The following is a 23,657-nucleotide window of genomic DNA, read 5'->3' as shown; positions in this document are numbered from 1 at the left end:
AAAAAAATCGCAGTCCACTCGCCGTGGTCTCATTCGACAGGGAAGGGATGCAGCTTCAATACCCCATCAAAAAAGATCGCGAAAAAAATTCATCGAGTGCCTGAGACTCGGCTAAAGTTGGAAAACATTCGCGGAGAAACAGCCCTCTCTTTCTCGGCTTGTCGTGGAGTAGAGAATTTTTTTCAACCAAGTTCCACTCAGGGGTGTTAAAGTAGAGGCTTTACCCTTTAGAATCAGACTAGGCTGACCTCGCTGCGATTTTTTTTAACTTAGTGACAGCAGCTCAAAAATCGACTACTTTTTCTGGCTCTGGATCACTACGTGATTCAGACGCTGGAGGCTCACTTTTCATTCAGACCTCGATATCTCGGTGAAAAAAAATCGCAGAGCTCTCGCCGTGGTCTCATTCGTCAGGGGAGGGTTCAGACTTCAATATCCCCCCTAGAAATGCCAAGAAAAAAATTCATCAAGTGACTGAGAGTCGGCTAAAGTTGGAAAACATTCGCGGAGAAACAGCCTTCTCTTTCTCGGTGAGTCGTGGAGTGAAGAATTTTTTTCGACCAAGTTCAACTCAGGGATGTTAAAGTAGAGGCTTTACCCTTTAGGATGAGACCAGGCTGAACTCGCTGCGATTTTTTTTGCCGGAGATGCAGCAGTTCAAAGATTGACTAGTTTTTTGGGCTCTGGTGCTCTGCCTGGTTCTGAGGCTGTGTGCTCACTTTTCATTCAAACCTCGATATCTCGGCGAAAAAAAATCGCAGACGACTCGCTGAGGTCTCATTCGACAGGGGAGGGTTCAGACTTCAATATCCCCCCTAGAAATACAGCGAAAAAAATTTGTTGGGTGCTTGGGAGTCCTCTGAAGTTGGCGAACATTTCTCGAAACACTGCTCTGCCTTTCTTGGTGTGTCGTGGAGTGGAGAATTTTTTTCGAACAGATTCAACTCAGGGATGTTAAAGTAGAGGCTTGGCCCTTTAAAATGAGACCAGGCTCATCTTCCTGCGATTTTTTTTAACAATGTTACAGCAGCTCAAAGGTGGATAAATTTATAGTCCTTAGTTAGTGATCTTTTAATTTTGTTGCGAAATGTACGTTAAAAGGGAGCCCCAACAAAGTGAATATGTAAGTCCGTAGTTGGTTTGAAATTATCATTATGGTTTCGGAAATTGACAAAGAAAGTCCTGAAAGCTATACTACTTGCATCTAAAACGTGAAACGTTACTTTGTGTTGCAGGTAGCTGGTTCAATAATCGGCAAGGGTGGCCAGAATATCACCAAACTAAGGAGTCAGGTAAGCGTTTTGCTTGTTTCGTTCGTCGAATACTTTACCATCGTCTCGTGCTCTATGCGACAAACGTGGACTCGTTGCAAATACTTAGCCAACCAATTATTTACCAGAGATTTGGAAGATTTATTTTTACTCCATTCTCGTGCTAAAGTTTCTTGCGAAGTTTAGAGGCGAACCAGTCAGTTTCGACTTTCGTACTTCAATTTAATCTTGTCGATCGATGGTGCTCTGTTACCTGGAATTTCAGGAAACTTCTGATGCGCGTATTTCTGGAACGTGTGTGGAATCGAATTCGCGAGTGCAGCTTCGTTTGACTAAGTTAATAGAGAACTAGACATGATAGAAATTAGCAGCCTATCAAAAGTCCTGCAAACCTATGAAACACATAGTCCTACAGCAAAATACTTCACACACGTACCACGAAATGCAGGCATCACACATTTGGTTCTTGAATTGGGAAGTTTCATTCGTCTCCCATAAGTACACAACTCACATACAACTGTCTTCTGAGTGGAGCATTAAGAGCGAAGTCTGTTACACGCTTCTAGTTAAACGATTGGCTGTATTTGGATCAGAAATTAGACTTTTGACTTACGAGCCTGCGATTATGCGAGCGTGTAACAGGCGTTGCATCGACGAGTTTCCCGCTCGCCTAGATTGCGCAACGCCAGTAGTTTTCCTCGGTGATTTTTTGACCGACCTTGAGACGCCGACGAGACTCACCCTGCACGAACCAAATGATGAAAGGAGAACACCATGGAAGTAGGTCTGTCAGTCGTGAGACTCGTTTGCGAGCAGTCGCGAAGTAGCAAAATGGGCGAAGATCGAATCGGTGATCGTGGTTTCGTTGCCAGATCGTCTGACCAGCAGGTTACGTAGCGATCTTGGGCGAAGCTGGCGCAGTTGTGTCGCGTTTCGCTCAAGCTGATATACATATTCGCTCTCGTGAGTCCAGAATAGCGCGCTTGTCTCTCAGCGATCCACTGAGATCTTGGAGTGTCGACTCTGCTGCGCTCTAGTCCACGATTATCCAGTTTTTGACCGCGGCTCGTGAATATTGGTAGTCCAGAGCTTCGGTAGTCCACGAAGCTCACGTGTTGGAAGTGTCTGTCCAACCGGTTGCGTAACTCGAAAGCAATTAGGAAAGACGACAGATGAAGATGGTAGAAAGGGGGAAGAGGGGAAGAGGGGAAGAGGGGAAGAGGGGAAGAGGAGAGGGTTGGAAGAGTCGATGGGGGTGAAGGGGCTCGATAAAAAGTCCGCGAAGAGGAGAGAGGGAGAGAGAGGGGTTAGAGAGTTAAGCTGCGAATTAATCGAACGAACCGTGAGAGACATGATGTCTAACTTGGTTGATGGTTTGTGCCCTGGCCCCGCCCCAACCCCGGCGTTGCCCCCCTGGTGTTGCCCTGCCGTTGCCCTGCCGTTGCCCTGCCCGGAACGACGGACCCTGACTCGATCGGCAAATGGACCACCCTACCAACAATCGACAACAACCACCAACCAACCACCAATGAACCAACCACCAACCACCACGGCCCGACAGTACAAAGCCTCAATCATTGTACCCGATTGCCCCGGACCCGAACGGTAATGACCAACACCACTACTTAATGTCTTATTTTTCTTTGTCTCTAATTACAAGGAAACCTAAAGCGCCGACATACTGATCGCTGTGCTGTTTAATCAAACGACAGCAACGTTTCTCTATTTCTTTCTCTACTTTACTTCTTCTATTTCTCTTTATCTTTATCTTTGTCTCTATCTTTATCTGTATCTTTCTCTGTCTCACTACCTGTCTGTTTGTCTGTCTGTCTGTCTGTCTGTCTATCTGTCTCTGTCTTTCTATCTTTTTCCACTTATCTTTACCTCTATATTCTCTATACTCTCTCTATACTGTTTCTCTGTCACGTTCACTTTTCTACCTGTCTCTACTTGTCTTGTCTTAATCGCCTTTGTCTGTGCGTTCGTCTCTCACCAGACTCCTTCAACCCTGTACGTGTCCTCGATCACCGTGCGCGCGAGCTTTCTAGCGAAACAAATAAGCACGATATCGTGAATTGTGTTCGTTCGTGACTGCACCTGTCACCGCGTCTATACGTCCTCTCTCGCTCTCTGTGGACCTACTCTCCCTAGGCCAGAGATCACATTCCTTTTTTCCTCCTACACCGCCTTCGTACCCCGCTACCTTGGCTTTCGCTATCGTCACAACTCGATCGAATATCCACGAGGTCAGACTTGCCTGTAGCAATATTCCCTCAGACTTTTCATCCTTGACAATGCTTCTTATTTCGCTTTTTATAGTATGTTTTCTGTCTAAAGCTCCAAATACTAGATGACTAATTATCGCATTATATATTAGTTACATCTCTGGAGAATTTCCCGATGCAGAAGGCTCTCGAGGACACGCAGATTTTCATTTTCTCTCATCTACACTTCATTTCTAGCTTCAGCTGTAGAGAGCATAGATATATACAGGCAGTCGAGAAGTTCCTCGAAACTTTCTACTTTCCCCTAAGTCCACTCTCAGTCGATTTTCCTCTCTATTTTCCTCTGTCTCTCATCGTTTCTTACTTCATCTCTTTGTCTATGTTTTGTTTCTCCTCGGATGGTCTCGCGCGCGGACGACACGCCCGAACACCACACACGCAGAAACCACATTCACGATTATAATCGGGGATATGTACACCGTTGTGTCTCTCTAATTTTGTGGCTAACACGGATGCTAATTTGTGGAAGGAGGCGACCGCCGATTCCACGCCTAACGTCGATATATCACGCTTACTTTTTAGGTACGTCCTGGTCAAGGCCCGACCAACCCTCCTGGCAGAGACCTGCCGAAACGATTAACGAACTGTCCGCAAGTCGAAAGTCATTACCGGCCTGTTGTGTCCCCGTGTCTCAGTGTCGTTCTACCCTTTCATTGCTGTGGGCAGGACAGTCTGGTCTGTGTTAGAGCTGAAGACTTTATTAGGCAGACATTATCTCTCGAACGCTGATAACTCGCATGTCCACTGCGTCAATAGATTTAACTTTATCAGTTGCTGTCACACGTCACATCACACAGAATGGAGTCGTTTCTTTTTTTTTTTCTTTTTTTTCTTTCTTTCTTTTTTACTGACTCTGAGTATCCTAATGCAATATTCATTCAGGCTACTGAAAACAAGTTTCTTAATTATGTAGAAGGTATTAGTCTTGATAGCTGTTTCAGAGAATTACAAGATGTTCGAAAGAGATCTAACCCAGACCCGACGTCTCTCGAATCAGCAGCTACGTATCGTCTTGCCCATGTTCGTGATAGATTAATTAGATTAAACAGGCTTAAAAGAAAGGGACAGCTTTCCTTTTTACGTCGTAGGTTCTGATAGATCCTCAGCGAGAAATGAGTACAGCGAGCGATCAACGTAGCAGAGACTTGGCTCTCTGATCCTGTACAAGTTAAATCTTCGCGCTCAGCTTGCCCGCTAAAACCGAGTCGTTTCTTTTTCCTGACTCCATGTAAAAGTCACGATCGGTCAGCTTCTTTTTCAAGGCGATGACTTTCGACCGTCTGTGCGTCCAGCAAATACGATTCTCTGTTTCGTTTTAGCTTCTGTGTTTCTTAGAAGTGGGGGAAATAGGGAGAAACTAGTTGGTGATGGCCGCTTTTCACGGTATAGAAGTCGCCGACTAACAAACTGTTCCCTCGCGGTGTGTATCGTTGGGCGATCACGGATTGTCAACCTGTGTCTGATAGGAGAACAAAATACGGGAATTAACCCTCGGTTGGTAAGGGTGAAAGGCTTACTCAGTGAAGGCATCAGCCTCACCAGTCGAGGGTTAACATCAGCAATGATCACGCGACTATAAAAAGGGACAACCTTCGTGAGTGTTCGAAGCCGCGATTCGTCAACGATTTTGATGCTCGACTTGAACCGATCTGCGGAGTCGTTCAGTCAAAAAACCTATTCGAGAGGGACAACAACGAAAGTGATATCGCAGAGCGGAAATGAACCTTTTGCGGTCCAATCGTACGATAGAGTTTTTACAACGAAAAAGTATCGTAAAGTTGTGTTTTTCTATAAATAACATTCTAGCGCTATCCTGAAGTAAATGGACCAGTTGGTAATTGGTTGCCTCGCGGAAGAGGATCGTAAAAGGTTAAAAGTGCTCTATTTAAAGCGATGCGTGTGTGGAGAGTCACTCGATTAGTTTTATAACCGAATAATCGCGTTCTTGGACGAAATGGGGAGGAAGGGATGAGTTTATCTTCCGTCTTCGATGCACGCGGGCTTCAGTTTCTTTCGAGCACTCTCGAAAGCAGGATACAGAAGCGATGTTTCGGTTAATCGAAGACTCTCTCCTTCGAGTGAAAACGAACTTGCAGCAAAGGGAGCTGAATTAGAATTTGCCTCCCGCTAGTTGAAAATATTTGCATTGCCAAGGAAGAAACAACAGTCGTTTTGACGGGAACCAAATGAGAAGGAGTCATTGTAAAAGTTGATTTCTAGTCGATATCGTTTCAAGAGTTCCTTCCTTACTTTCAAACGCTCTTCAGGAAGTTTTCTCTTAGCTGAAGGGATATTTACTTGTGTGCCTCTGTCCACATTTCAATCAGAATGGAACGATTGTCCTGTGAAGACACCAGAGAATAAGAGGCTACCGATTGTTTGTAACTAGAGCAGCGCGAATCGTATCGTGTGAATTTTAATTGTGGACAAAATGAATCTACCTTTTAATTCACTTTTTCCTCCGCGTGGTCTATTGAAATTTTCTACGAAGGAGAGAGGGCTCCGTGGAATAATCGAGATGACTTCGAGAGTCAGAGAATGAGTTTGCAAAGAAGGGCAACGCGTTGAAATTAATCGCGCACGATTGTCGGGGGCCCAAGTGATTGTTGAAGTCTTTCTGATTCTAGGGTGCTTACCATCAGCTCGGATCTCACCACCGTTCTTCAGGTGTTGAACGAGGTCGTACCTAATCTCGAGGAGGTGAGTGTTGCTACCAGAAGAGGATCACACGGGAAAAGAAATGACTCAATCGTGAGACTTTTCACATGTTTCTTGTCTCGTTAGATTGGTCACCAGTATTTAGAATCCACTGTCCTTTCCTTTCTGTTTTCCTTGCTTGTATCTAATAGCGTCTTAGTTTCAAGATACAGTAACAATGTTTGAGTCATATTCAGAGAAACTTGTAAATTCAGATCAGAAGCTCTCAGTTCTGAAAACCCTTTCAGAATCTTAAGCAACAAGAGTCTAGAAATATCTCGTCACTGGAGACTGTAAACAAGGGGAATTGAATTACTGATGCAGCGTCATTCGTGAAATATCAGAGAAATAACATTGCTGGCTTGTGATCTTTGTAGTGCAACATTTGTTTATCTGCCTTAAAAATATTAGAAAAGCATTTGCAGTAGATTGGACAGTAGCGCAAATTAAGGATGCCAACCTAGCGGTAGAAATTTGAGAAGGCTCGCTAGAATCGCGCGTATAATGCAATGATAAATGATAAACGATTGAAATGGTTTTAGAATGGATCCCGACACGGCAGCGACGAGATCGACGTGCGCATGTTGGTGCATCAGAGCCAAGCTGGATGCATCATAGGCAAAGGAGGCTTAAAGATCAAGGAGCTTCGAGAGGTGAGTCATGTCCAGAGCATGCCATTAGCGCTAGTCATGAAACGACATAAGTTATGCGATTGTCACATTTATCGCGTGCCAAGGCCTCCCTGAACGCTCGAGTTTCATACGACGAATTTAGCAGCTTCCAAGCTTTGAATTAACATGATTTCCGGTCTGCAGCCCCCTCCCAAGCTGTTCTAAATTAACGTCCATGAAATCAGGTTTTTCGAGAGCTGCTTCAGCTTTAGAATCCCACCCCACAGCTGCCTCTATTGACGAGGGTAATATCCGAGATAGAAATAGTAAACTGTGGAGTCTAGCTTATTCTCTTTTTTCTATAAGCGTGATCATTCTACGCTGCCTCGGAATTGGAACCAGACGTCTGCGTAATTAGCTTGGAATTACGGTAATTATCAGCAGAGACCCATGCGAGTGTCTCCTCGTCATCTTAATCACGATCCCACGGTAACGAGTGGAAGATTTGAACGTCGTCACCGAAATTAAGGACACGTTAACGTGGACGTTCGCCGACGCGCGATTAATCGTTAGAGGAAAGAATTTATTATCGTCGAGAATAGAAGGGAGCCGCGACGGCTTAGGGGAAACGAAATATTTAGTCGAAGCCCGACTGTTTAACTAGCGTAATATGAAAGACGCGCAGAAGACATTACTGTCGGCGCGAAGTAACGATAAAGAGTCGCTTTAGCGACAGTACATCGTAGTTAGGCTTTACATAAGAACGTGGTTGGAGTATGCAACGTGGCCAAGTGGCTCGTTACGTTTTCGCGTTGAGGAGAGGCAAAATCGAACGATGCAAGACCCTCTGCCTTGGCTCGGAGTCGCAATAGCTTTCTCGAGTGCGCGCGACTTTCCTCTCAACCATTGTCGACTGATCCTTCCTTCCGAACTTGACACGGTCTCTCGTATCTTTCCAGTTACCTGTCACGCTTCTACCAAACAACCAAGGCAAAAGTAACGAATCTCTTTCCCTTGACGTTCAATCCGAATCAAGAGTGTAAGGTGTAGGCGTAGCGCGATTGTATCGAGAGAGACGGGTGAAGGAAAGCATGTGCCGCAGATAATAGAGGCAGTCGTTGCGAGAACGATGCCACCGCAATTCCTTTCTCGTCTTCCTTTCTCGTGGTAGGGGGATGAAGACGTGGCACCACCACTCGGCGACGTCGCCGAGTCGTTTTATTTCGATTCCAGCTGGGAAGGGCTGCTTTATTGATTCCAAATGGCCAGTTTTTTCCGTGTAACCGAAGATTTCATCCTCCTGTCATCCACTCTGCCCCCAACGCGGTTAGAACGCTCTAATAGAGACAGAAAAGGAGGTGCAAAATTGGTCCAGTATAAAGGGTCCTTTAATTTTCAGTAATTTTGGAGTAATGATTGATATTAATGTAATTCGGGTGTAGGTAGAAAAATGACCACAAATTTTCTTCGTTAAAACATTTATTAGTGTACTCTTGTCGATACGAAAACAGCTTTGGACGCGGAAATGGTAATGTTCCCATGAAACAAGCGGAACTGTCGATTCAGAGGCACGTAGGTAATCATTATTGGTGCATGCATTCGAGGGACAGACTGGCCAGCCGCATGTTTCATTAGGAAAGTGTGTTCCCACACGCACGAGTGCGTGCTTGATACACAGGATTGCGCTCTTATACGCTCGTTTGAAATTAATCCAACCTGAAAATTCTCCTTTTTCGTCCTTCCAATCGAGTCACAGGTGGCACTTTTTGCCGCTTTTTTTTTCCAATTTTCGTTCTCAGCTCCAAGTGACAGGCGTTAAAATGTGTGCCAGAAAAAGGGATTCCATTTCATCGTTATTCGTTTTTGTATCTTCCATTTGAACGGTGACGAAGTTTTCGTGCTTTTAAGTAACGCCGCGTCAGAGGTGTGTGGTGATTTGACCGTGGATCGCGAAGGGGAGAAAAAGCTCTTTCAGGGAAGCTCGGAATTAATTCTACGAAAGTACGGCAGGTAATTATGCACACGCGATGCCTTTATTATCCAGCGCCGACGCTTTGTCTACGCTCGAAGCGGTTAGAGTAGTTGCAAACGAGCTCATGAAAAGTACAGAACGACACAGGGATCGTTACTCGTCCAGTTTCAATGGAAAAAGGAATTATTTGATTACTGCTCTTCTCGCGAGAGGGTCTTCCCTTCCCTGCAGGACAGATAGAGAGTGTCGGTTTTCAGGTTTCCTCTCGCTCTGAGGCAACATGTGTTGCTATGGGCAGTTCTCTAAGGTCCACGCAATCCGAACAGGTGCTGGGGAACCAGGTAACGGACGGTTCCTAACAGCTGCCACGCCAGGTGCAGCTGCCTCCCCGGACGCACCGTGACACGCGGCAACAGGAGAGATTTTCACGTGCGAGCACCTTCACCTTCTGTCCAAAGCCTGAGCTCTGGGAAACTTTCCACCTCGCTTTTCCCTTCTACAGGGCGGCCAGTTTATCTGGAAGCCCTCAGAGTGTTGGCAGCACTTCCTCTACATGCTCTTGGCACTGTGCTGGCAACTCCCATTAGAGTCTTACGAATTTTTCTTCTTAAAAGTCCTTCACTCTAGGCGAGAGAAATAGTCTTTGAAAAATACATAGGGTAGATAGCCTTGAAAAGTGATTTGAAATGAGAGAGTTAAGTCGGCACTAAAAATCCTCGAGTTCTCTTACGTATAAACCCGAAACTAATTTATACAGGTGATTGGCGAGGAGATGGCACCTGGATTAACTCGGTAACGTTTTCAAGCTCTGAAATTTCGGAAATTACAAGCAGAACACTCTCGGAAAGTTTGAACGAACCGGAAACGTGTCCCTACCCCCGAGCCGCGCTCGAGAGCAGCGCAGAGCTCGCAACTTTCCCTTTTCCCTGGGGAACGGTTCGGGCCACGATGCAAAGCTGCACGTTAAGACTCGAATAATGAAAACCAGCGACTGGTAATTCCCTTCGTGGATGAATGAAGGTGGGTGGGGTCTGAACAGCCGCCGAAACGGAATCAGGGGCGCATGACAGTCCTTCGTACCCTCTGCCTTTTCAGTCCTCGCTCGGTCGTTCGCGCGAGAGGGTCTGCCGCGGCCCTCGGTTCACTCGGGCCCGCAGTTGCGCTTTTTCTGCTGCACCTTAATATTTCCTGCATTGTTGTTCCATCGATAGTGGCTTTCGCAATTTATACTGGATTTTCGTGCTTTTGAGTCTTCGACATTCATTATAGGTATGTACTTTTTTCTTTTTTTCTTTTTTAATTGCGTATGTGTTCTGTATACTTCAGTCTTCGAACAAGCCATTTTGTTGGTCATTTAAAGTAATTCTGAAATATGAACTGTTGGTGGAAGTGCGTGCACTGTCCGCTACTTTGTTTTCCTCTGAGCACGCGTCAAAGGCGCTCTTAACGCACGAAACAATGTGAAATAGCAGTCGGTGGCGATAATCTCGAGATCGAACTTGCGATCTCGACCAATGTTTCCCTCGTAATTACATAATACGCGGTCAGAGCGGAAGGTCGCGCAGTGCTCGACGTAAAAATACTCACGTGCGAGTCGGATCTCACCCCGAGTGCTCACCCCTAGTTTCTCTGTCTCTCTTGGAGGGTAGCGAGACGCGGCGAACGAGATCTCGCGTGTCATTTCGCTATAATTCTCGGCGGCAATTTATGCTTTTCGCAGAAAAGCAGCTGGGTCTGGGTGGGGAAAGAAGTGTCGAGGGTGGCAGAGGCGGTATGGAACTAAAAAGGAAAACCTTAACCACTTTGTGGAGAACAATATCGTATGTCTTCGCTACTTCGTAAAGTAAACAGGGGTCCTCCTTGGCCCACCCTTTGTCAGCTTGCATTTTCATACCTTTTTCGCTTCTTCTACTAGTGGCGTGCCCATGTTCCTCCGTCGTGTTTCCTTTTTTAAGATTCGATTAGGAGGTTGTGTAATTTTCAGTAGTCTTCCAATTTTCTTTCAGGCTTGTTTCATTCTCCCAATTTCATTTCTTTTCTCCTCACTTTTGTATTAGTTTCTTCTCCAAATTTTTCTCTTCGCTTTTCCGTTCTTTTAGCCGCACTTCCACAGTCGCTTCTCCCATTCAATCTTCCCTATTCCATGTTCTCTGAGAGAAGGGAGATACCCCTTGACTACCTGCATGCACACAGCCCCTCTTCTGCTCGCCGCACTGCCTGTATTCTTACGCAAGCACCCGGCCGCATCGATGCGCTCAAAGACTGTTTATTAAAAAGCTTTTAGCGATATTAGACAGTCCACGAGGAAGTTTGCTACCGTTGCAAAGACACCCAGAATTTCGTGACGTTGTCCCACACGGTTACTCACCGAGATATAGTCGCGAAATTTGCGATCGAGGTGATTCTCGCAAAATACACTTTGGCAAAGGTTTAGAGAAAACCCACCCCCTCTTCCTGTGGCTGCCGTAGACCGGAGAAATTTTTTTGGGCAAGTTCAATTGAGGGATGTCAAAGTAGAGGCTTTACCCTTTAAAACGAGACCAAGCTCATATCGCTGCGATTTTTTTTCATGGAGATACTGCAGCTCAAAGATTGACTACTTTTTCGAGCTCTGGAGCACTGTCTGGTTCTGGGGCTGTAGGATCACTTTTCAGTCAGACCTCGATATCTCGACGAAAAAAAATCGCAGAGACCTCGCCGTGGTCTCATTTGACAGAGGAAGGTTCCAGCTTGAATGTTCTACCAAAAAAGAGCGCGGAAAAAATTCATTGAGTGCCTGGCAGTCGCCCGAAGTCGGGAAACATTCGGGGAAAAACTACCCTTTATTTCTCGGCAGATCGTGGAGTGGAGAATTTTTTTCGACCAAGTTCACCTCAGGGATGTTAAAGTAGAGGCTTTACCCTTTAGAATGAGACCAGGCTCACCTTCTGGCGATTTTTTTTGACGGAGATACAGCAGCTCAAAGATTGACTACTATTTCGGGCTCTGGATCTCTGCATGATTCAGTGGCACAAGGCTCACTTTTTATTCAGACTTCGATATCTCGACGAAAAAAAATCGCAGAGACCTCGCCGTGGTCTCATTTGACAGAGGAAGGTTCCAGCTTGAATTTTCTACCAAAAAAGATCGCGAAAAAAATTCATTGAGTGCCTGGCAGTCGTTCGAAGTTGGAAAATATTCACATAAAAACCAGACTCCCTTTCTTGGTGTGTCATGAAGTGGAGAATTTTTTTCGACTAAGTTCAACTCAAGGGTGTTAAGGTAGAGACTTTACTCTTTCCAATGAGACCAGGCTGAACTCGCTGCGATTTTTTTTGACGGAGATGCAGCAGCTCAAAGATTGACAAGTTTTTCGGGCTCTGGATCGCTGCGTGACTCAGACGCTAGAAGCTGACTTTTCATTCAGACGTCCATAACTCGGCGAAAAAAAATCGCAGAGAACCTTCCGTGGTCTCATTCGAAAGGGGAGGGTTCAGACTTTAATATCCCCCCTAGAAATGCCACGAAAAAAATTCATCGAGTGACTGAGAGTCGGCTAAAGTTGGAAAACATTCGCGGAGAAACAGCCTTCTCTTTCTCGGTGAGTCGTGGAGTGAAGAATTTTTTTCGACTAAGTTCAACTCAAGGGTGTTAAAATAGAGGGTTTGCCCTTTAAAATGAGACCAGGCTCGTCTCCCTGCGATTTTTTTTCGCAAAGTTACAGCAGCTCAGAATAAGAGGGGTAAGACATTTGACTCACACTCAAATTTCATTTTATCCTTATCGTATTTCACTACAGATTTTCCTTGAAATGTTGGTCTGCTATTTCGCAGTGAGTTAAAATGCACTTAGACCAAGTTAAAATACTTAAAACATAGGTTCTGCCACTAGGGTATACTTAGCGAGGAGCCCATAGACTCGATCGTTCGCTTTCGCGAAATTATCTCGTCTCTTGTTGCGTGAAGAAAAGCGCGCTTCCCGCGTTTTCCGACACCTGTGCTGCTCGTGCAGCGATGCATGCCCTGCTGGCGCTAATTGTAGTGCTTCCAGTGTTATTGTTGACCGACTCGCATCGCGGTTCCACGGTCTGGCTGCTGTTCTTCCTGTAGAAAGTACCACAGTCGATAATCGCGAGCCTAGCTTCCTAACTGTTCCGTTGATCCCACCAGTCGCCTTTCTTTGCCTCGCGGGTGTGGTTTACGGCAACCAGAGGCCAGCAAAACGGGCGACACATGTGGAAAACCACACATCCTTCCTGTCGTCCATCCACCATCTGCCTTTCATGTCCACTTCCTGCCACCGTTCAACCGAACTCTTCGCCCTCGTATCTTTGTTGGGAGTTGAGGCTCCTCCAGTTGGTAGCTGCCAGGGGATATTTGTCTCCATGATTCGAGGAATCCTGAGCATTATACAAGTCCTTTTCAATACTTTGTTTGCCTTGCAAACGAGGTCCACGAGGCAAAGGATATCCTTTATTTTAATCGATACGAAACGGTCGGTTAACAACGAGCCACTTATCCTTAATCAGCGAAGGCAAGTGGAAGCTTTCTTTTCGTGGCGAAGGACTGAAAAACATCGCGAAACATTCTGCTCGGAGCTGAGGAGAACCGAATCGATGCGTCTTCCAATCAATTTTTATCGTTTTCGAAGCGTCTGCGTCTCTGGGAAGTCGCTTCGCTCGTTTCTCAATTACCCTTATTTTCCTTCGAGGCTCGTATCTGTAGACAGGAAAAAGAAAAGAGGAAGGGATCGAAACTGTTTACGTTCACGATTCACCGACCGCCTCTATTTATTCGAGAAAATTCAATTACTTATTACCGCTCGTGCATTCCTTTTCGATTCTACGAATGGCCAAGTGCAGAACACAAATATCTGCGCCATTCAATTTCATCTAGCGAACTTTTCGTTTCGAGTGCTCCCTTACAATATTCGGGAATTGTCTGGTTGCGCGAGGAATGCGCGAAATGCGCGAAATGCGCGAAATGCGCGAAGTACGTACCACTTTTCTTTTACCGATTCTTGCCCCCTCTTCAGTTTTCCACACCCTTTTCGGCTTTTCGCAGGTTGTTAAATTCTCGCGCTCCAGTTGGCGCGGACAAATGCCCTGCTTCGTTAATACTTATCATTCTATCATTTTTTCAATTAGTCGACCCAAATTGCACCTCTGTTGTTTCACGATCTCGCTAATCCTCTACGACTGTTCCAGTTCAATGTGAGTTAAATCGAAAGCATCTAAGATCGAAATATTCCAGAGCACCCCTAACGGGAAGAAGGAAACCTGAGGCAGTTGATCGAGTATAGAATCCTATCGATCAGATCGCGTCGCTCTCCCAACTCTTCCGCTCATTGAAAACTTGTAACGAGGCTTTTGTAACGCGACCCATTCGGATGCAAATGCTGCTCGGGTTTCTTCTTGACAATTCGCTTAGGAACGACTGATTTAACGATTAAGTTCGAGGGGAATCTGCCGCGGTTCAGACACAGGTCGCGTCAATCGTGGCTCTATTCTTCAGCTGGTTTCAATGCCGAATCGACCTGTACTTTTTCTTGCGTTCAATGGACGCTCGAAAATAGCTCCTTTCTTTCGCGGAAAAATGACAACTCCTGAAAGACGTAAACAGTTGCTGCGGAAGAAGCAGAGTTCTGTAGGTGAAAACAGGGTAAAGGCTTTGAAACATGACTTCGATTACTTGGGAAGTTATATGGACTAACTTTTCCAGTTCCAGCCGATAAGGGAAAGGGAAGCATTCGATAACTTGAACCATGCATTTTAAGGCTTTCCATTAAACAAGAATTCCTCCTCCAGCTTTATTGTACAAAATAACGATAACAGGCACGAAGCGGCCGCGGAAAAGTTGCCTCTTCGAACTTTGCATTCATCAGACTTTGGTTAGGGTATCGAAGGCACCGATAACCCTGATCAAGTAGCAAGCCACACCGACATAGATGCATACATGTTTATCTATCCAAGTATTCTAGACTGAATATCTCGTATGTCTTGTAATAAACGTGCGCTGTCGATGACTTGACTTTTAGCAGTAGCGCGTGAGACTCCACGCGACTAAACACAAACAATTTTCTTTTTCAATAAATTACATGTACATGTAATAGAACATGACGGCAAGAACAGCGACTGCAGCGACTATTAACAAAGTAGAGTTGTGGTCGCCGTCAGTTTTAGGGGGTCGCTGTGCGAGGTTGTCAGGCCAACTCTTTTTTGGTGGCTTGTTGTTCCTTTCGGACTCGACCAGCTCGCCAATCAGGTACTTCTTCATTAACTCGAACGCATCGTGCGAGTGGCCCACATCGTCGAAGTCGACGGAACCGTCGATGCCACCGTGATCGATGAGGACTTCTTCTCCTCCAGGGTGCTCGTTCAGGAATTTCGTGACTTCGTACACCTTGTCGTGCAGGATTAGCAGGGTTCTGTTCTTGCTATCATTGGCTGCAGCAACTTCACTTCTTGTGAACTGTTTGGACATTTTTGGGCTGAGATCCTGAGCGTTATGGGATAACCTGCGGATAAATAACTGGCTTATCAATTTGCTCTGCATTTGAGTGAGTTTAAACGATAAGGGAAACACGCAGAAAATGTAAAAGGTTCTTAGAGATGGTATAGATTCGATGTAGGTGCAAAGGGTAGTCAGAGTTTAGCAGGGTGTGAAGCTATGATCTTCGATAGGAGCTCTGTGAGCTTTCTTTCGTCTTCGGCAACCACCATCAGATATCTTTGAGAAGTACAGAGTCGTGTCACGTTCAGTTCTTGATTATTCGTAGCTTGAGTCCTATTCTGAGAGTGATTCAGCAGATTAATTTTATCGTGACATCAGCGAATTATATTAAAATTGCAATATCAGTAAATTGTTGATATTGATCAAGATAAGTGCATTTTTTTTCAAAGTTACAAATTAAAAAAAGAATTTTGTTTTTGTGAGGAATGAAATTCATTTAGCCGATATATTTAATATTCTCTTCAGAAAAAAGGTCATTTTAATCGGTAAAAAACGATGCTTGAGCAATTTTCTATTTCACAGTATCATTTGCGTTGCGATAAATACTTTGCGTTTTGTTACATAATGATTGATTACTGACACTGCCTCCAGCAAGATAATGAAAACATGATATGAAAAAAAGTAATATAATTTTTTTTGCAAGTAGTCAAATCTTATCACTTACTTAATATTTAATATTTAGCATTCCCCAAGTTTTAATTCTATGATAACATAACTGTTGAATGCATAGTTGTTGAGAAAGAATTAAGGCTTGTCATAAAACGCAAATATGTGTAGAATCATGGTGTTACGCAATCAAGAATTGTAGAAGTTAATATTCTTATAACTCAAGGCTTACTAAACACTTATTTAAAACATTGTGTTATCTCTATTTTATTTTTAGTACGAAAATGAAAACAAATTTCAGTGGAACAGGTCTTACCAGAAACAGAGATTATAATTAATACGTGTGATGCTGATTGTGGAAATAAGGAAAACAAAGTTTACAGAATTAGAACGTATACAAGCGACGCAATTTCTGGATCACCAATTTCTTACTTATCTGGTCAATTTTATATCTTATCACACTTCTCGAGGGGCATGCTTTTAATAATTCGCTGTTGCCTGAAATCGATAAATCTGGCTGATCCCTAGAAAGGAAATGATTGTTAAGTATCGTTATTTCTCATAGTCTGAAATACGCGAAGAAGCGTTCTACGTCATCGAGATGGCGGTCGAGGCGTTTGTTTGATGAAGCAAACGCGTCCATTTGCAGTAGTAGACGATTTGTGTCGCCTGACCAGCGGCCAGCAAGGTCAACGCATTATTCACTTCCGGTAGTTCTGTTTTTGTTCGAGAAATACGACTGGCCACGTACCTGGCGTTGTCCGTGGTCTTGAGAACACGTTCTCGATTCTTTGCTCGACTCCTGGGCCTTCAAATTTCTTCCTCGATTGCACCAATTGATCCCTCAAATGTAGCCAAAAAAGGGATGAACGAAAGGTCGCGATTGTAGGATCTGGACGGGTGAATGAAGCGATTTCTCTTGGCGTTGCTACACTGCCACAACACTGCTCGATCCAGCTCTGTTCATACTTATTTTATTCTGGCTCCCCTCTAGATGCTGCCCTACCACGCTCCTCATGCCTCTTATCATCTCTGGCTCCCACTTGCCTGAGCCAGTCTCTCTCTCTCTCTTGCTCTGCTGTTCTCTAGCTAAAGAGTCACGCCAGCGCGGCCCTGACTGGAACGGTGTCCATGAAACGGAATACGCATGCGACTCTACTCTGTTATGTAGGAATTTTCTCTCTAGCTTTTTCACGAATTTTCAGGAAATTCGTGGGTACTTATACTTACAGAGCTCTAAAGTGGCGACAGTTGACGATTTTAGCGTACACTGTTTGGAATAGTTAGCATGATTTGGCAAGAATCGCGCACAATGCTACATCGCGGGGAGCTTCGTTCATATTACGACTGTTACAGAGTCGTCACACGCTCGTTGTCCTATAAATAAAAGCAACTCGTTCGTGTTCGATAAGATTAGGAATCGTTGACAATTGTATCGAACCAAGTATAAGGACAGAAACCAACACTGAATTTGAAGTTCCAGGAGACCCCGATTGCCTTTGTATCGCTGCTGAAATCAGATTTTCTTTAGAAATTAATTAGTGCATCTTTGAATGCAACTTTGTGGTATAGAAGAGTCTTTTTTTTTTATCGAATTTTGAATATTCTGTCTTGTCTAATCTTCCTATCTTGAAACCCACATATGTAAGTTATTTTAGTTCAGAACTGCAAGTCATGATGAGCAAGAAAGTATGTCCTGCTTCCTACGATAAGCCGATTGAAGAGAAAAAAGATTATATTGTCTACTTAAATCGTATTCGACACGCTTAGAGGAGTCATTTTGCAATATCTAATAAAAAATTGTCTTGGTTACGTGCAAAGAAAGGATTTATTCGTTGATATTGTACATTTTGTTCATCGAGTTGACTGCCACGCGACTATCTCTCGAAATTGGAAGCTCTTACGAGAACCAAAGGTAATAAAATATGAAAGCGTAAATGGCGACACCGACTGCGACAATTACCGGAAGCCAGGGTGACGTTTCACGTTTTGGTGGCTCGTACTCCCAATTGTCATCGTCTATAGTCGTGTCTTGAACACCTGATACGAGAAGGAAGCATATGCATTCGTGATAAAAGATTGTGAGGTGTTAATTTGCAAGGAATTTATGATTAATCGAAGGACATACCACCAGACGATTGTACTCCAGAAAGGGAACCGGTTACAGTTCCAATTTTGAAGGTTTCTCGAAGCTGTATAGCCTCCACCGTGTGTCCTATCTCGTCGAAGCACTTGGTCGCATCTTGTCCACCTAAACTCACCAGTACTTCTTCACCACCAGGATGTTCCTTTAGAAATTTCGTAATATCGTATACACCATCTTTGTAGACGATCCAAAGATCTTCCTCTTGATTATGTTTCGTAACTTCTTCTGCTGTGTAAATGTTCGTCATCGTTGCTGAACTATCGTCTTTCACACGTTCGCCTTAGTCCAGTTGGGAATTGTTTTTCTACTGAAAATCGAAAACTATCAGAAGACCTATGGTCGAATCGATAGGTGAGATCTCGCGAATGCTAATTCTATTGAACTTATTTCAATTCCGATCTCGATAAAAATCGTGAGACGATGTTTGAAAGGGAAAACAGTGGCCTTAGAATGATCGTCGAACATTCAACACCGGAAGAAGAAGAGCACTATATCGGAGGCTGGATCGCTTGAGTATCGTCGATATCCGACTGTGACGATTTGTTCTCTTCTTACCTTCGTGAAAGCTACTTTCTTGACCTCTTTGTGCGTCTTCTTGGCCTCGTTAACTCCTTGCAAAATACACCTCAGTTGTTGAAATAATTACTCAGTCTTTATTGCAGAAGGGTTAGAAAAAATGAACCTTGCTTTCTGAAATACACCTGAATTGTTAGTTCGAGAATGATTAGCTCTTCAAACGTTTTGTACAAATATCGCGAATATCGAGGTAATCCTGATGAAAGCTTAAGGTGGACTGAACAAGCATATCTTTGCTTTTTACTCCGACGGGGTTCGAACCTTTTGGAATAATGTTTCATGAAAATGCATAACTTACATGTACGCGGGCGAACACAATTCATTTCAATAGAATGGAACTGCGTTGACGTTGAATGAATTTTCTCCATAAATACATTGTGAAACAGTTTCCGCTAGGGCCAATAGTTCTGAGATATGTAAATAAAAAATTCTTTTTCCAGAGAATTGAAGATATGGCACTTCTTAAATTTCTGAATTTTTGAATTTAAAAATATTCAAATTTTTGAATTTTCAAATTTTCAAATATTCAAATTTTTAAATATTAAAATCTTGAAATTACAGAAAACTGGTGCAAGGATCAAGATCTACTCGCACTGTTGCCCGCACAGCACGGATCGGCTGATTAGCATTTGCGGGAAGCCCAACACATGCATCGAGTGCATCCGCGAGCTAATCGCCACTATTAAAACTGTGAGTAAGGAAACCAGATTACCCGTTACCTCCACCTATTCGTTTCTCATCTAACTCTGATCTCCTTGAACAGTCACCGCTGAAAGGCGTGAACAATCCATACGATCCCCATAACTTCGACGACTTCTACGCCGACGATTACGGTGGCTATGGAAGCGGAGAGGGAGGTCAGGGCAAAGGTGGCGGCTTCGGCGGCCCTGGGAGCCGAGGAGGTGGCGGTGGCGGCGGCGGCGGAGGTGGCGGAGGCATGCCACCGAGACGTGACAACCGCGGTGGTGGCCCTGGCGACATGAATCGCGGCTTTCCACCTCCACCGAGGGGAGGACCTCGCGGTGGAGGCGGTGGTATGTCTGGTGGGCCGCCAGACCGCGGCTATGGAGGCAATCGCGGAGGTGGTGGCGGCGGTGGTGGCGGTTACGAGGGTGGTCGAGGAGGCTACGGCGGGAACAGAGGTGGCCCGCCACCGTACGCTGGCGGGAATTACAATGGTGAGTCGTGAATCTCTTGAAACGTTAGAATTAGAGTTCCAGGTCTCTTCATGTAGATTCCTAAATGGTTTACACTTGCAGGCGATGGATGGGGAATGCAAGGAGGTGCACCAAATGGCCTGGGGGGTGGCGGGAATTCTGGAATGAGCGGCCCACCAATGGGGGGAAATAACCAGAACAATCAAGGGAATATGAGCGGAAACAAGACTAGTACTCAAGTCACCATTCCTAAGGACGTAAGTAACGTTGTTAGAAAAAGCAGAATTAGATGGAGATAACGTGGTAGGTATGATTGCTAATTGTCGGTATCTCTTCTGTCGACAGCTTGCAGGCGCCATTATTGGAAAGGGAGGCGCTAGGATCCGGAAAATCAGATCAGACAGTGGTGCTGGAATCACCATAGACGAGCCATTGCCTGGTAGTAACGATCGTATCATTACTATTATCGGGTTACCCAGTCAGATACAAATGGCCCAGTACCTGCTTCAGCAGAGGTAATTGTTTCTTCAGCTACGTTCTCATTTCAATCAATTAATTGTACGCCTTTCGTTCCTTACCCACGATATCATTCAACAAACACATTTTAATGAGCTTTAATATTTCATGCAACGCATTATCGTTATCGGTGCATAAGTTTTACAAAGTTATATCATTATTCATACTAGTACATTTCAGAATTCTACGTACATTTGTCGAGCATGAATTTGCAAAATATTTTTCCCCATAGTTCACATATAGTGACTACATTGTAGACATGAATGTGAAACATATTAACAGGTAGCCTTCGCATAACAACGAGCTGATAATCGCATTAACCTTCTTCGCTTATCGTCACGACTTGATGTCTTGATAGTTTTAAGTTATCATCAACCAAAGAACTAATTTCGCCACATGCTTTTTTCTCGCGCATCGAATCGCCTGATCTCGCACGAGGAACTAACAAAAATTCGCTTAATCGAACGAAGCAGGGGAGTATTGCTAAGCTTCGCGAAGGTGGAGGAAAGAAATCGAAGGTGGACCGGGACAGCGGAAACTTTCGAGGGGAGCAAAGTCTGCTAACTCAACGTGAAGGGAAGATTAATCGAGTGCCGTTGTATGGAAGACTAGTGATTTTGTTGTTCTACTTTCGATGTAACAAGGAATCACTAATCATCCTACGAAGGCACTCGCGATCGTCGGCTTCCGAGACCTGCTTTGGAACTAACATCAACCTCGCTGCGGATCCAAATGCTGCGTCGTAACATTTGCCTTTTTGCTTGGCAATATTACTTTTCATACGATAGCTAACAATAATTATACACTGTTCTAAAAGTGTTTAGTCATTTCAATCATCGTGATACATTTAGAATGCGTTCACGTTCATATCTAAGTAGGCATTCGTCGTTTTGTCTGTTGCAGCGTGCACGAGAATGCAGACCATTATTAGGACATGGTAAAGGAAGCATTCGGGGGGAGCCAAAGATGTGTTTGTAATTTTTTTAGGGATACTTCACGAATATATTCACGCGAAAAGTGGAAACTGGAACCGTAACGACGGACTTTGCCAGCCGCCCAAGGGAAACCGCACATGAGAACCTCCACGTTTCTCTTGGCGCGTTATCTTTGACGAACAAAGCCTCTCTCAGGAAGAAAACTCGATCAACATAGCCAGACTAGACAAGGAGAGATACAATTTTTCCATTCGATTCCATGGACATCCGTCAGCGGAGAAAATTATTTTACGACGCCTGCTTCTTTTATATAGTCGAATCAAGCTCGACTGGTGGTTCAAGGCTTCTTGCTTCTCCCTAGTTCGCATCAAGTACAATCTTTCTACTTTATCGCGACACCAAATGGTATGTATTCGAGGGGAATAAGCCCTCGATTACCTTGAACGGCCAGTTGATTTTACTCGAGCTAAAGGAATCGGGAACTTCTTCGAATCGGCATTCGAGATTTTAGTGGGGGATCAGTGTTCCTCGTCCAAGAAAGGCCAAAGAAAAGTATCGTTCGTACGTCCAAAATCGTTCTCGCTAATACGTTTCTTTTTTTCCCCACTTTTTTTTATCGTTTTGTATCACACACTTTTTGTTGACGGCTTCAGACGAGCTTTGATAATCATTTTTCCTTTTACGATCCATCCACTCCTCGTTATTTTTCTTTTAATATAATTGGAATCATAAGGTGCGAGAGACAGCTGGTGGTATTGTGACCAGGGTTCTCACGGTAAATGAATTTTTAAAGCGCACACATCATTGTCTGTTTTTCTTCTTCGCCTTTTAGCTACGAGAACTTTCTCAGTGACACAACTCTTCGTCGCAAAAACGAGCGAAAGGGTCGGAGAAATCGTCTTTTCGCGTCGATTTTATATCGCGAATCGTAGTTGTATGATGTTCTATTTCGCCGCAACTTACAACTTCTCGACTGTACTATTACGAACGCTTTGAACGGTGTCGACAGTAGGTCCGCTGTACCGTTTTCTAGAGTTTCTCGTAGCAGAAGGATCGGTGAAGATCTATGAATAAAGAATCAGTGGAAAATGTAACTGTAAGACGAAAGGAAGGGAGAGATCTCCGAGAGAGGAGAGACGCGAGGAAACGAAACCATTCGGGACATTATAATACACGGAAAGAACTTTGTATATACATATAAAGCAAGAAAAAAAAACAGAGGAAAAAGAAACCGGTAAGGATATCCTTTCCCTTTCCTTGATCGCAACGTACCATGTTTCTGCTGTTGCATCATGATGATTATTATTATTACTGTACAATTATTAATAAGAATAATTTTGCATTAATTATATTCCACTTCCTCCCCCAAAACTTGTATTAACGACATCTTCATTTATAGATTGAACGCTTAACGGGCGTTCTTAACTTTACGCGGTCTAATTGTTAAGTATCTAAGATTACGTAGGAAATTAAGGAAACTAAGGGGACACCATTGTAATGACGAATGACAGCTTATCAAGGAGTTGATACAATGGAATCAAAAAACAAAAGAAGTTGCAACGAAGTCCGATACTGTACTTTAGATACGCGTTATATAGGATACCATTGAAAGGATAAACTTTAAGAATGGTAAACGTATGCATATTCTCTGCAGCGTATAAAGTCTCTTTGTATTTTTTGCAAATGCGTGTCGATTTTCCAAACAGAAAAGCCGAAAAGCCAATCGAAAATTCTAACGAAATCGTTCTGTTTGCCTTCCTTTTGAAACTAACACTCCATACCCTGCGAGAAATTCGCAGCATCTTTATCTCTCTTCCTCTTCCATTCCCTGCTGATAACCGAGGCAGTTATCATCGCAAAGTAGATCTAAGGGGAGAAGGGAAATTAAAACTACGAGTCTTTCTCGTCAGGGGCAGTCTACACAGGGCATTTTTTAACGCGCCTCGAACGTACAACTAATCGCGCGGAACTCTTAGCTTCGATAAGAAACCATCCCTCCCGTGTAAGTGGTCCTAGCTCCGAGCATTCTTTATTTTTGTCGAAATCACATCTCCACCAATGCATTTTTCTTCGATTCGCGATCAAATCGATCAAATCGATCGACTCGTAGCAGGGCGATTGAAATATATTTTGTGACGATTTTCTTCTCCGATTCTCTAGAGTTTGTCCTAACTTTTTTTACACGAAAAATATCTTCTCATTAAAGTTTCTCGTCACAGGGGTACAAGATATTTTTGAATTGCTCCGCTACCAATTTCTTGAATTAGAATTTCGTGCGAGAAAATGAAACAGATATATGAATACACACATACACACACGAAATGCATGAACTCGATGGAAGTAACTGCGTTTTTGTGTGCACGTGTGTGAAGACAGAAGTTCTAGCAATGAAAC

General features: G+C 44.1%; 3 protein-coding genes and 1 long non-coding RNA gene across 10 annotated transcripts in view; 1 reads left to right on the top strand and 3 right to left on the bottom strand.

Moving 5' to 3' along the window:
• Hnrnp-k (Heterogeneous nuclear ribonucleoprotein K) overlaps positions 1 to 21,405 on the top strand; it is a 45,526-nt gene extending 24,121 nt beyond the window's left edge. For 5 of the 6 annotated variants that reach the window (XM_076382451.1, XM_076382447.1, XM_076382450.1 and 2 more), the window contains 9 exons: positions 1,236 to 1,292; positions 2,833 to 2,876; positions 6,184 to 6,256; positions 6,796 to 6,906; positions 19,217 to 19,345; positions 19,419 to 19,833; positions 19,915 to 20,069; positions 20,158 to 20,327; positions 21,232 to 21,405. In XM_076382451.1, the coding sequence (XP_076238566.1) occupies positions 1,236 to 1,292; positions 2,833 to 2,876; positions 6,184 to 6,256; positions 6,796 to 6,906; positions 19,217 to 19,345; positions 19,419 to 19,833; positions 19,915 to 20,069; positions 20,158 to 20,327; positions 21,232 to 21,259 (1,182 nt within the window). In that variant the 3' untranslated portion in view covers positions 21,260 to 21,405. The remainder of the gene's footprint in view (positions 1 to 1,235; positions 1,293 to 2,832; positions 2,877 to 6,183; positions 6,257 to 6,795; positions 6,907 to 19,216; positions 19,346 to 19,418; positions 19,834 to 19,914; positions 20,070 to 20,157; positions 20,328 to 21,231) is intronic. The other variant, XM_076382452.1, reaches the window with a different exon arrangement.
• LOC143181626 (uncharacterized) lies at positions 12,399 to 13,882 on the bottom strand. Its single transcript, XR_013002309.1, has 2 exons — positions 13,815 to 13,882; positions 12,399 to 13,214 (listed from the first exon to the last, which is right to left on the bottom strand). It is a non-coding gene; the product is annotated as an uncharacterized LOC143181626 (long non-coding RNA).
• Positions 14,580 to 16,843, bottom strand: LOC143181625 (cytochrome b5). Its single transcript, XM_076382145.1, has 2 exons — positions 16,685 to 16,843; positions 14,580 to 15,331 (listed from the first exon to the last, which is right to left on the bottom strand). The coding sequence occupies exon 2, from the start codon at positions 15,295 to 15,297 to the stop codon at positions 14,908 to 14,910; it is 390 nt and encodes a 129-aa protein (XP_076238260.1). The 5' UTR covers positions 15,298 to 15,331; positions 16,685 to 16,843; the 3' UTR covers positions 14,580 to 14,907.
• LOC143181671 (cytochrome b5) lies at positions 17,745 to 18,828 on the bottom strand. 2 transcript variants are annotated; one of them, XM_076382205.1, is made up of 3 exons: positions 18,635 to 18,828; positions 18,062 to 18,386; positions 17,745 to 17,973 (listed from the first exon to the last, which is right to left on the bottom strand). In XM_076382205.1, exons 2-3 carry the CDS (start codon positions 18,324 to 18,326, stop codon positions 17,834 to 17,836), a joined length of 405 nt encoding a protein of 134 aa, XP_076238320.1. In that variant the 5' UTR covers positions 18,327 to 18,386; positions 18,635 to 18,828; the 3' UTR covers positions 17,745 to 17,833. The 2 variants fall into 2 exon arrangements, with proteins under 2 accessions (XP_076238320.1, XP_076238321.1); XM_076382206.1 differs by having other exon boundaries at positions 18,062 to 18,383.
• Positions 21,406 to 23,657: the final 2,252 nt, after the last annotated feature.

Source organism: Calliopsis andreniformis, chromosome 7 (genome assembly GCF_051401765.1).
Source record: "Calliopsis andreniformis isolate RMS-2024a chromosome 7, iyCalAndr_principal, whole genome shotgun sequence".
Taxonomy (NCBI): domain Eukaryota; kingdom Metazoa; phylum Arthropoda; class Insecta; order Hymenoptera; family Andrenidae; genus Calliopsis; species Calliopsis andreniformis.
This window is presented reverse-complemented; position numbering and strand designations above follow the sequence as displayed.

Coding starts and splice junctions, on each gene's coding strand:
- LOC143181625 (XM_076382145.1), bottom strand. CDS start 15,297: ATGTCCAAACAGTTCACAAGAAGTGAAGTTGCTGCAGCCAATGATAGC.
- LOC143181671 (XM_076382205.1), bottom strand. CDS start 18,326: ATGACGAACATTTACACAGCAGAAGAAGTTACGAAACATAATCAAGAG. Junction 17,974..18,061: donor TGGAGTACAATCGTCTGGTG/GTATGTCCTTCG, acceptor TTCTCGTATCAG/GTGTTCAAGACACGACTATA.